This window comes from Larus michahellis, chromosome 1 (genome assembly GCF_964199755.1).
Source record: "Larus michahellis chromosome 1, bLarMic1.1, whole genome shotgun sequence".
NCBI lineage: Eukaryota > Metazoa > Chordata > Aves > Charadriiformes > Laridae > Larus > Larus michahellis.
The window spans coordinates 78566063-78586742 of NC_133896.1; the positions used below are offsets into that span (position 1 = coordinate 78566063).

The following is a 20680-nucleotide window of genomic DNA, read 5'->3' on the forward strand; positions in this document are numbered from 1 at the left end:
ACACTGAACTGCACAGCCTGCCACGGAGAGATATACTGTCTCTTCAGCGTATTGGGGGGAACAGGCAGTGTACACACACACACACACACTCACACACACACGCGCGTGCGCGGGCACAGCCCGAGGGAGGTAAGTCCAGCCCCCATCAGCCGGGCCATCCTTCTGCTGCTGGATTTTTCCAGCTGGAGCATCTTGCAGGCTCTGCTGTAATTTATGGAAATTGGTTTCTGACGCGGGGCTTTTTCTGTTACGACAGGGACCCACCGACTGGAGGAGGCAGAGCTGCAGTCAGGGCAGGAGAAGAGAGTGAAAGGAAGAGGTGGGGAGCAGAGGGACACCGGCGGAGTGGAGAGGGCAGAGGGAGGAAAAGGCAGAGAAACACTTCAGAGATGGGTGAGTTATAACTAAGAGAGCAGGAGGAAAAGCAGAGAAAGGGAGACAAGGAGAGCTGTGGGGAAGGGAAAGTTGCTCAGAGACTGAGTCAGCCTCAAGAGGGCAAACACCAGGAGACGAGTGCTGGGACCACGCCAGCATATCAAGAAAGACCTGTTCTGTCTGAATCTTCACCATGAGCACAAGGAAGAGCTGCCCCCTGCCACTGGGGCAAGGAGACCGTGAGGAAAAGCAGAGCGAGGGTACTCCTGACCTGGAGCGACAGGAGTGTGAGGTGGAGCTGAGGAACAAAGCTATTCTGCAACAGAAGAGGCGCCTTAAACAGGCCACACAGTTTGTGCACAAGGACTCTGCTGACCTGCTGCCCCTGGACGGCTTGACAAGGCTCGGCACCTCCAAGGATCTGGTGAGTCCAGTGGGACCCTATCTGGGAGGGGGTCCTCCTAATAGACTTTATCCCAATTGGGAACTGCTGCCAGGCTTTGTGAAAGGGTCATAGGTTCAGCAAAGATGAAACTTCCCTTCAGCATCATCTAGGAACAGGTCGGGGGAGGGGAAAGAAGGAATTGCCCATTTTTTGTATTCATCTCCCCATGCATCCCCACAGGGACAAAACTCCTCCCAGAGGCAGGCAGACATGGACTGGAAGGACTCCCCAGGATCCAACTTTCCACTCACTCGGTACATAAATATGTTCATTTGACATGTATGGTTCCATGTGGGACATCTCTGAAAGCCCCCATGTATTCCTGCATGATCCAGCTCCAAAGCAGACTCCTTCCTGGACTCAGCAGGGAAGGAAGCCCAGTTCATGAAACTCCAAGGTTTGACCTTGCCAGCTTTTTGCATTATTTTCTGTCCCCCCGCTCTTTGGATTTCTGGAGGGACAAGAACAGGACAGGAATGCTAGCCAGGTGTGCAGGCAGCTGCAGCGGCCAGCACCTGGGGATAACACCTCTGAGGAGGACGCATGGGCATGAGGCCTGTGGGCATCTCCTTGAGGAGACGTGGAGCAGGAAGCATCAGGGAGGGGATCTGTTCCAGGAGCTTGGTCAGCCTGTGGTCTGGAGGGACTTCCCCAAGGCAGGGAGCAGTTTCCCACGGGATCTCTTGCTGGCTTAATGGCACACATGTCCCCCTTGCTCTGGCAGTTTTGCTGTCTAACTTCTCTCCACTGTGGAGTTTAACTGCTCAAGGATGTGGAGGTCTAAAGAGGGAAAAGGCCCTAAAAGAGGGCCTGGGTCTGGGCAGTGATGTGGACACAACCACTTATTCCAGCTGTGCCAGTGGGTGTCATAGAAGATCATGCCCCTCCCTGCAGGCCCTGCTTCCCTCTGTATCCTCAGACCATCGCGGCAGCACCACGGATATTTGTGTATGTGTATTGCCTCCAGTCCCTTCCCGGCTCCCGTGGCAAGCCCCATGGCTGCCAGCAGTGGGTGCTTCTGCGCACAGGGGCACACGTGTGCAGGACAGGCAGGGTCTCAGGCACCGGGCCTGAATGGAAGCCGTGCTGAAACCCTGCGCACAGTCGAGGGGTCAGTGCCACGCTCCCGTGCTGGCGCACCCTCCTGCTCCCACCACCCTCCCCGCAGCTGCCTTGTCTGCTGCTGAGAGTCCCTGGCTCAGCAGGGTCAAGGATGGCTCCTCAAAGTCACCCTGAGTGGTCACCTCCTGCTCTGCCAGCCTTTTGCAACCGTACACACGGCTTTCAGCAGGGACTAGTCCTGAGCATCCCTCTGGCCCTGGCCACAGTCGCTGGCTGAAGTACAAGAGGGGAGCCACACAAGTGTCACGTTAGCAAGGAACAGGGGCCTCTCCTCCCTGCGGGGAAGGAGGTCTGGCCACACCGGAGCCTGGAGGGCCCTGTTCAGGCTGGCAGCATGGGCAGGCTAGCACTGGCCCTTCATGCCCCGCAGTGTTGCAGCTGAAAAATCTCCTCAGGAAGCAATAGCCAAACATACCCCTGGGCTATTTCTTGTACAGCTTTCGGCAGGGAACGGGGAGGAGCCACTTCTGAGTCTTTTAGTACATGTTTGCTGAGCCCAGCCACAAAGGCAGATAGAAACATGTCTACCTGCTTTGCTTTGGAATTGACTCCTGTCACAGCATGTCCCAAAATGACAACTGCGGTGCCAGCCACAGGCCCCTGTGAGAGTCCTGCACACCCAGACGCGTGGCAGTCTTTGCCTCCAGAGGTTGTCACCCTGAAGACCCAAATGCTTGCTCTAGTGAGACAGGCCTTGTCCAAATCGCTTGCCACGAGCAGTTCTCCTGGTCAAATTAACCATTCTAGGCTGGAGACTTCCACGCGTACAGAAGGCGTTCAGTCACTTAAAACTACTACATAGTTCATGTTTGGTCTGTAACAGAATTACTGAAACATTTTTACCATGGAGCTAGGGAGCAGTGGATAAAGCATAACATCTTTTCTGCCTTGGAAATTTTGCACTGGTGTTAGAAGGCACAAAACAAATTGTGGCACCTGAGCAAAATTTGCACATGCGGTGCCATACCTGGGGTCAATGCAGTAGCTGTGGTATTTGTGGTTTACCTTGGAGCAAGAGAAGAACCAGGCCTTAGATTTCCAAGAGCAATTCAGCAGCCCCTGCAACTTGGTGGGCCACTGTGATATCACTGTGATGCTTTGGGGGCTGCAAATTAGAGTCCAAAGTACACTTTCAGGCACTCCTCCAGCCCCATGAAAAGCTCCATCTATGTTTCCTGAATTGATCTGGCTCCTTCCTGGAGAACAGGAACACAGGGCTGAAAACAAAGCAGCAGCAGAAAGCGCTGGACAGGTTGATCTTGGAAAGAGTGCAAAACACCCCAGAGTCCTATAGCACTTACAGTGGGAGAAGAGTTTCATTAATTCCCCAACACTTGTCTCCACTGACAGTGCCGGAGATTCCAGCTGTGTCGGTCCCACATGTCCTAAAATTAGAGCAGGGCCCCATGTCATTTCAAAAAAACGACATGTTTTCTTATACAGTCAAAGTCAGGCTGATACTTTTTGCCACTCTCTTCTGTGTATTCTGGGTGTGCATTCAGCTTATGCAATGCATCCAGCAGTGTCTGGGATTTGATGCTCCCGTCACATTTCCAACAATGAGTAATTATACATTTCAGTAGAGACCTCACATTTCCAGCTTTATAACAACTACGAGCATGACATTTTAGTGTTTGGGGTTTTTTAAATGGAAAAAAAAAGTAGCTGCCTCTGCTAAAATATTCTGACAATACCAAGAAGGTCTGAATAGCTGGCTTCTCCCCTCCCAAAAATCAAGATGCCCAGCTCATACCCCTTCACTAATCATAGCAAAGCCTTGAGATTTGACACCGGAGAGCCTGAACCTGATGTGTTGTGCTGGTTACCAGCTATGACCCTTCTAAGAGTTCTGAGAAGGCCTCCCTTCCAGCTGCTGGCCACAATTCCTTCAGGTCCTCCCTCACCACCCCCTTCATCTCATTGTTTCTTACCAGCCTAAGTGAGACAGCGGTCTCCACTTTTCTCACTGGTGAGACAGAAGACAGGGAGGGCCCTAGGCATCTGCTCTTGAATCAGATGCCGCCACAGTCCCAAAGCTCAGCTACTCCACCAGTGCTGCTCCATCAGTGCTTGGCTTCCTCCCAGCCTGAGTGACAAGGGGACAGAGGTGGCAGCTGCAAAGGGCCTGCTCTTTCTATGGGAAAGGTTGCAGGGAGGCGGAAAGGTCCTTCGCATGACAGATTGTGAGACGAAACAGGAAGGAGGATGGGAATTTGGAGACCTGCTGTAGGTTCCTTGCCCTTTTCCCATGGCCCAGATGTTAGCTAGCAGCCAAAACTGGCACTGTGCTCAGAGTATTTAGGGAGTGAAGTACAATGGCCAGCTGTCCTGTGGGCCTGCACCGTAGGCTGGGAAAAGATGAGGAACAGAGAGATATTTTTACCTCACTTCTTCAACTACTGAAGTGTCTGTCATGCAGCATGTGAATTATCTGACTCTTACCCCTTGAGTGATGGGGAAACAGAGGCATGAGGGACTCAGCACCTTGCAAAGAGCAATGCTGAGTGCAACCAAAGAGGCAATAACAGTTCTCCCGCTCCAACCATTGGGCAAAACTGACATGTCAGCGTGCTTCGAGTTGCAATTTATAGGCTTCCTTGGCCTTAGCCCTCTTACCAAGCATAAAGCTGGTTCAAAGCCCCCTGTAGGGTTAATACAGCCCAACTCATTGGCAGGTCTGATCTAAATCGGATCGCATTGATAAGATCCTACATCAAACTGCTGTACCATCTAGAACCTGATTTATTAATTTTTTTTGGAGAAAGTTAAAAGCAACGGTTTATGCTGTAGCACATTAACCCGTTTAGATTCATTGCCTTTCTTCACACAGGCAGTTGTTACTGAGAACGCTATTCTCAGCTCTGAGCAGCTGTTCTCCTGGAGAAGGGCCACGGGGCCAAGTACGTGGAGGAAGGACAAAGCTACCTCCAGCAGGCTTACTTCACTGATGCTGCCCGTTGTTGATTCAGTAGCTTTGCAGGGACTGAGTGCACTGGATCAACATTGGGCAAATACTAGAGTATCAAGCTGATGACAATAGGGAGCTTTCCTTCCAAAGCAACACTTTCCTGTGTGTGTATGCAATGTTGGGACAAGAAGGTTTTCACAATTTCTCTTCCCTTTTGGTGCACTTCCCTGTCTTCCACCCAGAAGAAAGGAGATAGGAAGGAGACAGGAATACACGATACATGAGATATGACCAAGATACATGAGATAAATAGGAATAAAGTTCCTTCAGCCATTGATCTGGCTGATGGCACTCCCTTCTAGGTGTGAACAACACAGGGCTTCACAGATGCTCCTCCAACTAAGGGAGTCAAAATAGTATCATTTCTGATGGAGGGGAGCAGAGACACAGACTCCAGAAAACATTAGAAGCTAGTTTTAATTTCCTATGCAGGGGAAGCTTCCTGCTTCTCTACAAATAATTGCTTGTACACCTAAAATTTCTGGAGTCCTGCCTTCCTACCCACACATACATCACACACATACTGAATCCCACATCCCCTCGCACATTAGAAGGTGGATGTCAGCACACACCCGCCAGGTAGTATATTGCAGTTCCTGAACAGGTATGAGACTGCAGAGTGTATGTTTAGCTGAAGGAACAGATATATCCCAGAGACCTGCCTGTCACAGACAGCCCAACACTTTGTCATCACCTTAGTGGCTACAGAAAAAATCTTGGGATTTAAAGAAAGTTTTTTGGGATAAGCCTGTCTTTCATCAGAATCATCAGTTGGGTCAAATATTTGCAGTCTGCTTCCCTGGGCTAGCAAATGTCCTTGTCCTTAGCTCCACACTTAGCTGGGATTTCTCTTTCTTTGTGATGGACACAGCAGCCACATAGCGTGGTTCAGCGGCGCCTCTTGGAAGGCAATCTGAACAAGCTGCAGGGCGAGACCAGGGTTCAGTCTGCACGGGTTCGATCTCCGCTGGCAAAAGACCAGGATGAAAAGATGGAAAGGGGAGAGGACAGGAGAAAAGAGTCTTCGCCCCTGCTAATACAGTGCCAGGTAAGGCAACAACACAGTGCTGTTGATTTTACAGTGATGGCGAGTGCACAATGAGTTCCAGCTGCCCCACTCCCAAGGGCCATGCTAATTTATTAATTGCAAAGCCAGCTGGAGCCAGAGAGAGCAGATTTCCCGCATGTGATATGGTTCTTCCAACAGAGAGAGCAAAGTCTTTCTGCCACATGCATTCTAGTTGTCCATATTTGAAGATAAATTACCTTAATCACGTCTCCTTCCTTTGGAGGCCAGCTTTCCTATGATGTGCGGTATTGCATAACTGCAAAGAGTGCAACTGGGGGGAGTGAGTGAGTGGCTGTGTGGTTCTAGCTGCTAGCTGGGCTTAAACCACAAAAAAGAGGAAACTCAATGATAAAGAGTGGGGTTTTTTTGCCAGGTATTTACATTGAACAAGGATAGGCATGCATAGGTATCATATCCCAGGGCAGTAGCTAATTCAGTGTCAGACTCCAATACTTGTTCCCCTTTTACGTTTCTAATGTACCCCAGCTTTTACATACATTACATTTTCCCTCATGAAGGAGGGTTAATGAACATCACAGTCAACGAAATAGGTCTAATGCTGCACTTAACTCACTCTGAACTCAGTAGCTTCTGCATTTATCAATTTTTCCGCCCTTCTTAAGAGCCAGTCACTGTTTGCCATACTTAATCTTTTTACATTGAAGGAAAGGAAGCTTTCCACCCTTCCTTTTTAGTCTTGCTGCTTTTCATGTTCTCATTTGTGAACTTCAAAAAGCCTTGCCTGTAAGTAACAGATCTACAGCAGGAAATAGCACTCAGAGTGCCAGTTCATTTTAATCAGTCTCACTTTTCTGCCTGGCAAGATCATGGAGCAGATCCTCCTGGAAACTCTGCTAAGGCACATGGAAAATAAGGAGGTGATCAGTGACAGCCAACATGGCTTCACCAAAGGCAAGTTATGCCTGACAAATCTGGTGACCTTCTATGACAGGGTTACAGCGTTGGTGGATAAGGGGAGAGCAACAGACCTCATCTACCTGGACTTGTGCAAAGCGTTTGACAGTGTCCTGCACAACATCCTGGTCTCTAAATTGGAGAGACGAGGATTTGACAGATGGACCACCGGGTGGATAAGGAACGGGCTGGATTGCCACACTGAAAGGGTTGTGGTAAACGGCTCAAAGATACAACAGCATGTCTGAATGTGGGAGAAGACAGCAAGATACAAAGGGGTTCACAGATCCACCCCTCCTCACTGGTCCATTTCCAGATTAACATAATCCAACATGAAGCAAAAAGTCTTATTTTTAAATGATACCACCTCAAATTCCTGCTGAAATCGGAATTCGCCTTGTTTTCATATCATAAACAGAAATTAAAAAGTGTTACAATAGGAATACGAATGACAAATTTATTATATATGTGTTTATTTGCTCTTTCCTCACCATTTTAAGAGTATCAGACTAATGACAATGATGAGATAACTCACAAATTATTTAATAGATGTTCATATATGCAATTAAAGCGTCATTTTTATGCAGTTTCTTTTAATTTCTGTAAAAAAGGCGCACTACGTGTACTGCCAGTTCTTTCAGAATGGACATATGATTTTTCAATAAAACACTGCGATTTTGGAATTACAAACTATGTTGTAAAGCATACATATGGATAGACAGAGTTAACACTTGTTTTCATTACAACTTTTCTGTGTACCTGAATATATTATACTTAAAAATGTCAAAATATTTATCTTCTAAGCACTTGGTAATAATTACCATTGAATCAGTCAAATACAAACTCCCGGTATAACACAACTCCAAGAATAACGAAATACCCTCATATTAAACATAAAAAATAGGGCAAGAAAGCAATCCACCAGTCTGAAAATGGTGGATTCCCATTCTGTCCGAGGTCCACACAAGAGAAAGGACTCTGAAGAGCTGAAGAGGGTCCAGCAGAAAGCTGAACAAATCGACAACGGACTGTAAAATGAACCTATTAGCAAGATTTGAATGCACCCTACAGTTTATTCAAGAGAAAATTAACCAATACACTCCACTGTATTCCATGGATTTGAGGACACAAGGGACTATTGATGAGAGAGACGACAACAAAATCCAGTCATACATAAATCAGACTGCAAATAAACTTTTTATTTAACAATGTGTCTAATTAACCACTGAGATACCACTGGATAAGGGGAGAGCAACAGACATCATCCACCTGGATTTGTGCAAAGCATTTGACACTGTCCCGTATGACATCCTGGTCTCTAAATCGGAGAGAGAGATTAAGTGGATGGATCACTTGGTGGATAAGGAACTGGCTGGAGGGCTGCACTCAAAGGGTTGCAGTCAATGGCTCAATGTCCAAGTGGAAACCAGTAATGAGTGGCATTCCTGAGGGGTTGGTATTGGGATCAACGCTGTTTAACATCTTTGTCGGCAACATGGACAGTGGGATTGAGTGCACCCTCAGAAAGTTTGCTGATGACACCAAGCTGTGTGGTGCGGTCAACACGCTGGAGGGAAGGGATGCCATCCAGAGGGACCTGGACAGGCTTGAGAGGTGGGCCCATGTAACATGATGAAGTTCAACCAGGCCATGTGAAAGGTCCTGCTCCTGGGTCACGGCAATCCCAAGCACAAATACAGGCTGGGCAGAGAATGGATTGAGAACAGCCCTGAGGAGAAGGACTTGGGGGTCTTGGTTGATGAGAAGCTCAGTATGAGCCAGCAATGTGCACTCGTAGCCCAGGCGGCCAACTGTATCCTGGGCTGCATCAAAAGAAGCATGGCCAGCACGTCCAGGGAGGTGATCCTGTCTCTCTGCTCTGCTCTGGTGAGACCCCGCCTGGGGAACTGCATCCAGCTCTGGAGTCGTCAGTACAGGAAAGACATGGACCTGTTGGAGCGAGTCCAGAGGAGGGCCACAAAGATGATCCGAGGGCTGGAGCACCTCTCCTACGAAGACAAGCTGAGAGAGTTGGGGTTGTTCAGCCTGGAGAAGAGAAGGCTCCAGGGAGACCTTATAGCAGCCTTCCAGCGCCTAAAGGGGGCCTACAGGAAACATGGGGAGGGACTGTTTGTGAGGGCATGTAGTGATAGGACGAGGGGTAATGGCTTCAAACTGGAAGAAGGTAGATTTAGGTTAGATATTAGGAAGAAATTTTTTGCCATGAGGGTGGTGATGCACTGGAACAGGTTGTCCAGGGAAGTTGTGGATTTGTTCAAGGCCAGGCTGGATGGGGCTTTGAGTAACCTGGTCTACTGGGAGGTGTCCCTGCCCATGGTAAGGGGTTGGAACTAGATAATCTTTAGGGTCCCTTCCAACCTAAACCATTCTATGATTCTGTGATTCAGGCAATAAGTGTTTTCACTCTAACAGGTCATGGTTGTCCTGTGTTGTCCTGTGTTTAAGGCCTTTTTAAATTTCAGAGATCACAGAGAGTTCCAGTCTATAATAGTTGTAATGCAGAGTCACTCATCTTCCTATTCACTTAGGTGGATTGCTCACATGTACTTGAGCAGAATTGCGCCTTTTTGTGGCAGTTTTTGCAAAGCACTTTGGAACACTTGGTGTGACTGGCACCTGCATTGTAAAATTGAGCTGTTACTTTTTGTGGTGGGGCTTGTCTCTTGTTGACTTGGAAATAGATGCTGAAAGATTCCACTGCTGTTCAAAGCTGCTCTTCCTCTGTGCCAAAGCAACTTGGTATTAATCATCTTTGGTTGAAGCAGCTTCTTGACTTTGTAACTGACATTATTTCAGAAAACAAAGCTCTTTCTTTATAAATGGTGATCCTTGCTGATTACCCTCCCCTCTTTCTCTTTCGTGGAAATCCCCATAATTGACTTTTAGATGAAGACTAATGGTGACTGGTAGTAACAGATGAAAGTTCTGAGGCGGAGATGAGAGTGGGTAATGATGTGATGAAATGTCCTCTTACTCCAAGAAGGTCTGCAGTGCTCATCTGCTGCCTGCGTACTCCTTACCTAGTCTGCATTGTATCTGTGGTGTGCTGGACCAAGGACTCTCCTTAGGCTCCTGGTGAGTTCTCTGGGCAAGTAGTTAGCAGTATAATTGGAAGGTGGACAGCTTTTGTGAGGCTACTGGAACTGAAGGAGACGAAATGTTGTTTTTGACAGAATAATCACTGTCCTGTTATATCCTAGCAAGTTTCTAACTTGCAACTTTCCCAGCCTGCTATGAAACAAAACTCAAGAATCTGCCTAATGATACAGTTTAGGTTTATTATCACAACAACCCCTAACAGCTCACGCATCTCAGGTCTGTCTGCTCCCAAAGTGATTCCTTCTCAATTGCTATCCGTACTGGAGGTCTTCCCTTTCTGAAGAGCTGATACAATGTATTTTCTGTAGCTGTGCAATGAACAGTTGGCCTCTGAGAGCCGCAGGCACGGTTGACTCTTTCCCAGTAGACTCCATGCCTGTTAATGAGGAAGAGCTGATTCAGCTGGACAGTTGGCAGGGTGCAGTCTCGGCAGATGTGGTAGCATACCTGACCTGACACTCGTGGCTAATATACCTGCTTAGACAGTGAGGAGGCACAGGGAAGCCTCTTCTATGATGCACAGTAGAGAGGATGAGGAGGGAGATGTTTAACATATATCTGCATTTTGTGCTTTATCTTTCCTCATGCCTTGTGGCCTTGCATATTCTGGCCACAATCCTTCCAGGCAGGGCTGATGTGTTAGTGAGAACCAGACAGCACAGACATTACAGAGCAATAAAAGCAGAAAGGGATGCATTTTGTCATAGAATCACAGAATGGTTTGCGTTGGAAGGGATCTTAAAGATCATCTAGCTTCAATCCTGCTGCCATGGGCAGGGATAAGTGACTGTCCTCTGGGTTTGGTCAGTTTCCAGACTGTTTTCGCTCTAGAAGCCTGGACTTTGTAATACCAGCTTTTGCCACAAGCAGCTGTTGTTATCAAGTAAGGTGGGATCTCTCCAGTTGGCCTTGGCGACCTCTATCGGTAAGGCACTACTCCCAGTCCTGAATGTTTAAACTTGACATGCCAGGCAGCATGGAGCCACCGCGGCAATGTGCCTCCTTGAACTAGCAGAAGTATTGCCAAAGTTGGGAGCTTCTAAATAGAGTGCTTTGCAGCTCTTCCCCTTCTGTGAGGCTCTAGCATGCTCTCCCACTTAAAGCAGATTTATGCCAAGAGGCAGGAGGCATGCACGAACAAAGGGCAAGAGAATGGGCATGCATTCTGGGAATAGGCAGCAGCTCGGCTGGATCTCCTGCCAGCTCTGTCATGTGTGATCTGTATTACCACGGGATGGCAGTTCAAGATGCCCTGCAACGAAACGAGACTGCTCATCTGCCAACGAGCTGGGGGAATATTCCTGTACAAATATGCAAAGAACTGCAGAGAGAGCTTCTGGAGGTTGGTTTCTCTGTGCTCTGGCTCTGTTTCATGAATCTTCCGGCTGGTATCAGGTTAGTTAAGTTTTGTGTTCTCCCAACCTGTGGCTTTGTAGTTCTGTGGCAATTTCCATACCGTGTGCCAAAGAGCAGCCTTGGACTGAATTGGCTTTCCTGAAGTATTTAGATTATATGCCTCACTTGGGTGCTGTAAGAAGTCACAAGTGTTTGCAGTAATACGGGAACCCATATTAACTGGACAGAATTCTTTATGGATAAGACATGTTTTTTTTACATTAAAGAAGAAAAAGTATAATAACCAAATTAGGAGCTGTTGAAAATAGGCATCTGTGCACATTTTCTGTGTAGATACTGCTGGAGTGCTGCTCTCCGTGTTCCTGGATGGGGCCACACATGGTGAATGCTCATCCTTCTAAAACCACTGATGTTACTTAAATGTACATCATATATATGTATATGAGTCTTACATGATTCTTGGTAAACTCTGTAAAATAAAATAGGTTGAGATGTCTAGCTCCAGTGGTCTTGCAGTGCCTGAGAATTTCTCAACTAAATGGCCATTCTAGCAATATGGTGTATCTAAATGTTCGGAATGATGAAATCCTCTACACTGTTGTACTGCAGATGCAGTTCAGACCAGAGGAAGAGGTCCAAGACAAAACAGACTTGAAGTTTCCAGCATGTGCTCTCTGAGTTTGCCTTGAGTGCAATTAGCACTCAAGATACTGTTGGTGTTGTGTCTGTTTGCAGCATTCCAGTATTTCTCACAGGAGGTGTTTGCTCCTTTCTCTTTATATTAACTCACAATTAGCACATTTTTGAAAATGAAATCTTGGAAATACTGGATGTAGCTCTCTGTGATGATTAACCCTTGTAATAATCATAAACAGATTTAGTTAAGAAGCAGAAAATTATTTTCCTTGACCCTGTCAGTGCTGCACTGAGTCCCTGATGGTCATGCTGATCTGCTTAAGGTGTTCAAAGCATTTAAGCTCATCAGAAATGAGCATAAGGGTAGAGGAGCTGTAGGAGGGCTGTTTCTGCTTCTGAGCGTCTCATGGCACTGAGTGCCATAATGGATGGAAGAGAAGGAATAACAGGAAAAATACAAATCATAGCAGAAGGAAAACGAGCCTCCCAAGACAGAAACTTTGTGGTTGGTTTTTTGGCGGTTTTTTTGGGTGTTGGCGCAAGACAAAGCCTTGAAGAACTAGGCTGTCAAGAATGGGTACGATTAGGCACTATAGGTAGGTGCAAGCAATATTTTGTAGACGGCAGTTACTCCGTCTTTTCCAGTTCTTTTACTAACAGCTGCTCCTCCTTTTCTTTTCTGAACATAACTCTTACTGGTGTCCTTGACAACCCTATTTTTTCAGATCTCTACCATATATGAAACCTGCTGTTACTTCAAGACCTCTGGCCCACCATTAAGGACCCGTGCGCAGAAGGGACAGAAAAGAGATGGCAACCACATCTCCTGTTCCCTTTCAAGTACAAAGGGGTGAAGAAATGAAGTAGGCAAGGCACTGGGGATTGTTCCAGTAAGATCATGCAGAGGACTGCAGGGCATCCAGCTTCTTCCTTGCTAGATGACACCAGCTTGAATATTGTAGTTGTCGTGTTCATGTCATATTTCCTTAAAGAGCTGTCTGGGAACTTAATGTAAGCCCCATACAAAATAGGGGGGCTTACAAAAAACCCTCTTGATTACGTTGTTTCTTGGATTCAAGAGTGACTTGGATATGTCAGTTATCTTGGGAACTGCCTTAAATTCAAGCTCTTCTCAGGGTTGCTTCTCCTGGGTGCTCCGGTTTCTCCCACAGACTTCTCCCTCTGGAAGCTGTTCAACTGAGAATAGAAATATAGTCATGGAACATTGTTCCCTGTGACATCAGAAGAAATGGACAGAGAAAAACTACAAAGGCTGTACCACATGCTTATATTCCTTTAGAAGCTTTTGTCATATCAATTATTGCTCTTCTAATAACGTCCATGTGGGTTTTCTGAACAAATTCACTAGTTTTGCAACTTTGACTGGAATACTGCCAAGTTAAAGTCACTAATAACAGATAGGTGTCTGTGCAATCAAATACAAATTAAAGAAGAAAAATTCAAAAAGGAAGCCTTTGGCAAAGCACTGGGGAGACCACCATTGTCTTGGATGGGTCTCCTGCCTTATGTCTACTGCCCAAAACACCACATCTTTGGTGGTGTTGCTAAGGAAGGTCTAAGGGATTGTCACGCTGTAGGATGAGGGAGTGGGTATGCCAATTTTTAGCCCACGGTAACTATCTGTTGTTGTTTTTTCTAGTGCCAAGGTCAGGTATTGAAAGCAACTGTTAACACTGGCTGTCTACCAAATCTCATCTCCAAGAGCTGTTTAAACCATCTGGGGTAAGTCTTTGCACAGTAGAAAAGGAGCGGTGGCTAAAAGAAAACCTATGACAAGAACATAGGCACTCTTGATTCCCAGCCCCAAGGATAATTACTAACAGCTTTGCATGTGCACATGGCTGTTTAGGAGAAGATGCAGAGGGTGGCCTACAGGGCAAGGCATCAGGAGCACTGGCAAAGTTGTGTGCACACCCCACACCCGAAGGCAGAGCTGTGTCATTCTGTCTGTGTGTATTGCAGGGCAAAGCTGCCTAGCTGATGGTTAGCCCCAGCGGTGAGGAACCCAAATGGACAGAACCTTATGGTTTTGCTTGTGAAATCTGCCTCCAGACATGCTATATGAAAGAGATTCCTCCTCTTCTGGGCCTGTTCCCAATGAGATCAAGAAGTACTGTCATCAGTGAAAAGTCCTGTTTTTCTTCCTCTTCCTCCACTTGAGGCAATAACACCTCTTGTGTCTCACAGGCTGGAAGAAATGTCTGCCATGGACTGTGGAGACCTCTCTCTTCCCATCCCCAGCGTTGTTGGCCGAGTAGAACACATGGAGTTGCAATTTGGCCAGGAGACAGTGCTGTGTTCAGCACTGGTTGTAGGTGAGAGTGCCAGCCCCTCCTCTCCCTCAGTTTTCCTGTGTCCCTCTTGCACTGCCAAGACCATTTAAAAGGATCTCTGGGAAAAGCGTAATGTGGTGGGAGGCTGGTGATGCGGTCACCTCCACTGCTGGCCAAGATCATTATGCATTGTGAATACCCTCAATGTAACCAAAGGCAAAGGGCATAGGAAGAGTACAGAGAAGACAAAAGGCATTGAATGTGGGGAGAAATGAGGTGGTTTTTGGTCTTAACATAGGATGTGGAAAATTCTCATTTCCTTCTAAAATGGACCTTTCTTAAAATTATCCAGACTGCTTGATTAGTCCTCTGGTGCTCTATGTTCTCCTATTGAATGGGCACTTGTGTCTCTGCCTGGATGGAAGTTATCAGAGAAACTGACAGAGGGTACAGCTTATTTCCCAGTGTTTCTCTGTGTACTTATCTGCCTCTGCTGCAGGAAGCGCACTGAAAGAACCTGGTAGCCCCAGAGTGCTGAGTGTCCCTCTGTGTTCTGAGGCAGGACCCTTTGAAGGAAGGAGCCATAGGAGACAAGGTCAAGTGAGCAGGCACTGGAGCAAACCAAGAAAACAGCAGAAAGGCTGCATGTTCTGCATTTACATCAAGCTGTGCATATGCTGAAAACAACTTAGTCATCTTTTTTCCCCCTGTTCTTTCTCCCTATTAATCTTCCAGCTTTATCCTCTCGCCTTTATCTGTCTCCTCATCTTTGATGATTACTATTCATCTTCCAAGGCCTCCCTTGTTCCCTCTTTCATGTTCATTCTTCCCACTTTCCCAGTCATCTAGAAAGACCTTCCTCCCTTTCCACACTCCAGCTCCCTCTTCTTCCCTGGTTTCTTCTCTGCTTGTTCTTGCCTTTCATGGAGAGACTGTATTAGTAACAGCATAGGTGAATTTAGCCCAGTAGCACCTATCCATTTTGCTGGGATGTAAAAATGGCCGCCTGAAGGAGCAGAACTGCTACATCTGTGCCCTACATCTCCCTCTGCATACAGTGCTCTTGCATGTGTGGTTATCAATAAATTGTAAAATACAGCCACTGGTTACAGGGCAAGCAGGCAGCCAGGAGACATGGGGAATGTTAATGATGTTACTGGTGGCTGCCAAATCCTCCAGGACCTGGGGACTCCTCCTTCCCTGCCACTGAAATCCAGGTGGATGACTCTAAGACCCAGGAGGTCGCTCTCGCCCAGTCCAATGCATGTTCTTAGTGGCAGGTTCAGACAGTAGCAAGGCTGAACACATATTTCAGAGAGCTCATACAGAGAGGACACAGACAAGGCCAGCCACACAGACTGCCTCGCATAGAGCAGTGCCTTTACCAGCACTTACATAAACACCAGCACAGATAGCCCAGTCCTGATCCTCCTCTCTGTCTGACCAGGACTGAAGTTCACTAGCAGAAGTTTATACATCCTCAGTCTCTAGATTCACAAGCACGCTTGTATTCACAGAGCCTTCAAATAACAGCACAGCTTCTAGGCCTGTCTTATATCCATGTCTGGACCCTGAGCCCCTTACCTAGACACTGACACAGACCTTGAGTCTTTCCAGACGCAGGTTTCCTCCTACTCACTGGCTAGACCAGATTGAAGTTTGCTAGCTAATTATGTATACAAACCCACAAGCATATAGGATTAAATTCACTGGGGACATAGAAACTCACCCAAGTTTTTCTAGTGGCATTTAGACCTCTCACACACCTGCCTTGTCCTCTTCGGTTGCTGGCTTACAAACTTAAGGCCCCTGTGACCCTGGTCAGAGCTGGTACCCAGAGCTCTCCTCCATGCTCATCTCTCCAGTTGCTGGCACCTAGACCTGCAAGCTCTGTGACCCATACTCCTTCTCCAGTTACTGAAACTAAGAGCTTGCAGCACACATTGCAGCCCCTCCAGCTGCTGACACCGAGGCGTATGGGCCTTACGGCCTGTGCTCCCTTCCCCAGTTACTGGCACGCAGATGTCTCTTGCACACTGGTGTCTCTAGTTGCTGGCACCTGTGAGCTACATCCCCTTCTCCAGTTGTTGACACAAACCTATGAGCCCTATGGCCTGTGGTCCCTTCAGTTAACTGGCAACTCTCTCACATGCCAGTCCTTTCAGTTGTGGACATCTAGAGCTATTTGCCCTTTAACCCATGGTGTCTTCGACGCTTGCCGACACTTAAGACTTGCAGCAGTCACACGTAGGATAGAGAGGTTACACAGAAAAAAAATTACTTAATGAAATTATTTAATAAGAAGATTGGATAGATTGCAGCCATCATGTGCAGGGTTTGGACAGAAAAGTGAACCGACCAACAGCCTGCCTGCATGTGACTGGCCCCCTTATCTCCCCTCCCATCCATTTTTCCATGCTTGTTCTCCACCCTGCTGCTGGCTTTCTCCTGCCTTTGGTCCTTCCCCTACACAGCCCACAGTAAGTTTTATATGTTCCCAGAAGCCTCTCCTGGTATCTCACAGTGAGTTTCAAACAATACCAGAAACCTCCTCAATTATCTGAAAATAATAGTGGTTCCCTCCTCTTATCAGCTACAAAATTCATTTTGACCCTCTTCAGGGCTGTGTCTAAGTAGCTCCTTTAACGGCTCATCGCTCAGTGACAGAAGAGCACTGGTCTTTCTTACTCTCACTGTTATCACCTGCTTGTTAATGTTTGTGTGTTTAATTCATCACTTTCCCTTTTATTTACTTTATACTGAAGAGACCATAAACGTAAAACTTTATGAACCAGATACTCTCGTACTCCACATCATTTTACGGGAGCGACACACTTTTTTTAGAGGTGCAGTATATATAGTGTGTGTATATATATCTCTCTATATATATCTATCAGTCTGTTCTCTCTTCTCAGATGATGAAATGCTGGAGTTTTGCATTGGTCTCCAGACTCTATTGTCTCTCAAGGTAAGGAATAGCTCCTCTCAATAAGTTCTCCAAGATTCGGTTGCTGGAAGCATCAAATGCTTACTGCCAAGTCTTACAGGGTGCCACTTGCAATGCTTGTTGCACATCTGCCTGACTGGCTGCAGTATGCTCTGAGCCACTGATTCCTTTCCAGTCCTTCTTAAAGGCTTTAAGAAAGGAATCACCCCATAGGATACTATCACATCTCCCAGTCTTTGTATTCCTGACCATGCTAGTTGCAAACAGGAAGAGAAAACTGAAGAGGATACTAGAAAAGGCAAGGCACACCGTGCCATGAGTTGTATCTGTGCTGACTTTTGAAGGCAGATGTGAACAAGCTCTGCCCTTGCTTTGAGCCAAATGAGGCTGTATGATCACATTCAGTGTCCAACTCTAGCTGGACACAGGTGGGAAGAGTCCTCTCCTTTTGTCAGCTCAGCTCAGGGTTAGTGCTCTGCTGAGCCTGGCTCCTGGATGGCTCAGAATATGGCTGCAGCAAGCTTGCCCCTGCCTATGGAATATTTGTAGCCACAAGTCAGACTCCTACAGCAGGAAAAGCATTGGGCTGAATGCCTGAATGATGCGAGGACATGACCTCAGAGGGAGTGGTAGGAGGAAGGGAGGGGAACTGCCCTGTGAAGGGTTTGAAGAAGAATCCATTGAAGGGAATAGGGGCAAGGAGGCAGCATGGGGGACAGGGAGGGGAACTGCAAGGTCTCTACAAACCCAAAGTGGGGTTGCTTGATGGTTATACAGGTTTTCCCCAGTCATAGACATCATGAGATCTGCTGTCTGAAATGTCCAGCAAGTAACTGGTTCTCCCCTTCTTTAGTGTTGCATCGACTTGGAGGAAGGAGTCCTGAGATTTAAAGCACTGAGTCAAGAGCTGCCTTTTCTACATGCTTCTGAAGAGCCTGGTCAGTGACTGGCTGCATTCCCCATGTCTGGGGCTGAGGAGACTTGCTGCTATGAGACAGATGAGGGTGAGACTCACATGCCCCTAACCTTGTTGAGTTCTAGGCTGAGGCATTCACTGGGGAGTGAGAAAAAGGCAAACGGGTGCTGGAAGCTGCTGTTGCCGGGAGTGCCTCATCTTGAGAGATATCCCTCCTTTCAGTGGACCCTCTTGCGTGTCCCCATGTGCCAAGTGGCCATTTTGTTCTTCTGTCTGTCCCTCGTCACTCCAATTTCTGCTTCTGTACTAAAATCACTCTACCCTTTAAATGACTTATTTTTACAATACCCTCCGTTCATGAGACAAGAGAGTCTCCGTGAACAATCTCCATGCATTCTGTGGACAGAAGGACAGAGCTTTCTCCAAAAGCCTCCAAAGATTGCCATGAAAGTTTCCCTTCTCTTTGCCTCAATGTGAGTGGACTCCACTCCCCTTTCTTTGTGGGAAGGGCTCTGTGGCCAGTCCCCTCATCTGTACTCTGGGAAGCTAGATTTTGTTACTTTTTGCTGGCTCAGACAAGAACAGAAGTATTTTCTTGGAAAAACCCTGCAGCAAGAACACTTTCAGAGTTCTTAATTCTAAGAAACATTTGCAGAAATGCTGAGCATAGATGCCTAGAGTACAGAGTACAGGGGCCTGGGCTTTGCCACTGCATCCTTGGCTACTAAGCTATATTATATGAATGGCAATGCTTATCATCTCTTGGTGTTACACATAGTAACCAGACTTGCACACACTGCTCTTCTGACCAGGCCTCTACTCTCTGCACTCCAGCTGCTAGAGCTACATTCCTATCACCTCTGCTGCAACATCAGAGATACTGCCACCCAGTTTAAAAGCTGCAATGAATTACAGCACCTAGAGTCTTCTGCTCTGTCAGCTCCTTTCTTTCAACTGGAAATCTAGTGAATGGACACAGACACATCATCAGCCTCAAGTCCCGGCATCTCACAGCCCATCAACTTTGCTACTCCTGCATGAAACAAGAACTACACTTCCTTGCAGTATCAGCTCAGGTCAGAGAACTGTGAACTCATCTGGGATAACCAGGGTGATTAAGTCACTTAACTGTTGGGGTTTTTAAATTTTTAATTTAAATTTTTTTAATTTTTTAACAGAGCATAGCTGTATGATAGATATATGGTCTATTATTAACTCGCTCTAGGAAAGATGCACCAGATCAGGTCTTGTTCCATGCCTTGTGACTACTAATTCACTATCCAAAGTCTGCATGATGTCCCTTTGTCCATCCTTAGAATGTCACGACATCCCCATTTTGCTGGTCTTCCTGGATTAAACACCACTGTCTCTCTTCCCTTTTTATCAAACTGCTCATTGTTTCTGTTGTGCTCCTCAAAGAACTTGTGTATGCATTTTTGCTTTTTTTTCTGTTAGTTCTTTCCTAAATCAGATGCTGTATTCTGTAGTCTAACGCATGCTGAGGACAGCAGAGTTACAGCCCAGCTGCTATGATTTGTGATGCACTTACCAGTGTTAATTGGTGTGACTAGCATCTGCTCCTCCTATGACCCACATCAGGCTAGTGACTTTTATTCTTAGTCATCGTATCTTGCAGCTTCTGATCTGTTCCTTGTCTTCTTTACCATTCTTCTACTTGTGCATCTGATTACATCTGGCTGCAGGAACTGCTTTCCATTTATCTCCTGAACGCCACCAACAGCTCACTCATTTATGTTAGAACCCATGAATACTCAATGAGCCTGTCTTCCAAAGTACCAGTAAGTCCTCCTAAATTCGTATCACTTGCATGGCTGACTGGATTCTCAAACCCAGGGGATTTAAGTGACAGTTCCAACTTGTACTAAACCATCATCCTGTGTCAGCTTGAATCTACATAGTACCTGCTGAAAAATCTTGTTTGCGACAGATGAAATGCCTGTTCCTATGTGCAGCAACTCACCCAGCTTCCAACTCATGTTGCCATCTAAAAATAGTATGTGGAACGATGGCAAATAATCAGCCGAAGCTGACAGATACCATGTCCATTACACCTCTTATTATTCATTAAGATTTATGATCTATTTAAAAAAAAACCCTCAAACCCTAACACTAAACATCAAAGTTAAATTCAGCCTTAACCCAAACCCTAAACCCTAACCCTGACACTAAATCTAACCCTCAAAACTAACCCTAAATCCTAATCCTGAACTCAACCCCTAAAAGAAAACCCTAATCCCTAAAACCTTAATGCTAACCCTAACCCCTAATCCTAAACTGTAGTCCCTAAATCTAAGTCCTAACCCTAAACATAACCCCCTAAATCTAACCCCTAATCCTTTGACCACTTAACCCTAACACAAAACTGTAAACCAAATCCTAAACATAATGCTAACTATAAATCCTAACCCCAAAACCAAACCCTAATCTCCAACCTTAACCCCAAACTCTAACCCCAAAACCAAACCCTAATCTCCAACCTTAACCCCAAACTCTAAC

At 46.5% G+C, this 20680-nt stretch overlaps 1 protein-coding gene across 5 annotated transcripts in view; it reads left to right on the forward strand.

Annotated features, from left to right (window-relative positions):
- Positions 1–20680, forward strand: part of NRIP2 (nuclear receptor interacting protein 2) — a 25211-nt gene continuing 4531 nt past the window's right edge. The window contains exons 1-7 of one of the 5 annotated variants that reach the window (XM_074588605.1): positions 1–129; positions 257–799; positions 5782–5958; positions 13667–13749; positions 14215–14342; positions 17216–17268; positions 18101–18251. In XM_074588605.1, coding sequence (XP_074444706.1) covers positions 569–799; positions 5782–5958; positions 13667–13749; positions 14215–14342; positions 17216–17268; positions 18101–18193 — 765 coding nt within the window. In that variant the 5' untranslated portion in view covers positions 1–129; positions 257–568 and the 3' untranslated portion in view covers positions 18194–18251. Of the gene's footprint in view, positions 800–5781; positions 5959–13666; positions 13750–14214; positions 14343–17215; positions 17269–18100; positions 20599–20680 lie in introns of those variants that run through there. The other 4 variants (XR_012587186.1, XM_074588596.1, XR_012587187.1 and 1 more) reach the window with 4 other exon arrangements.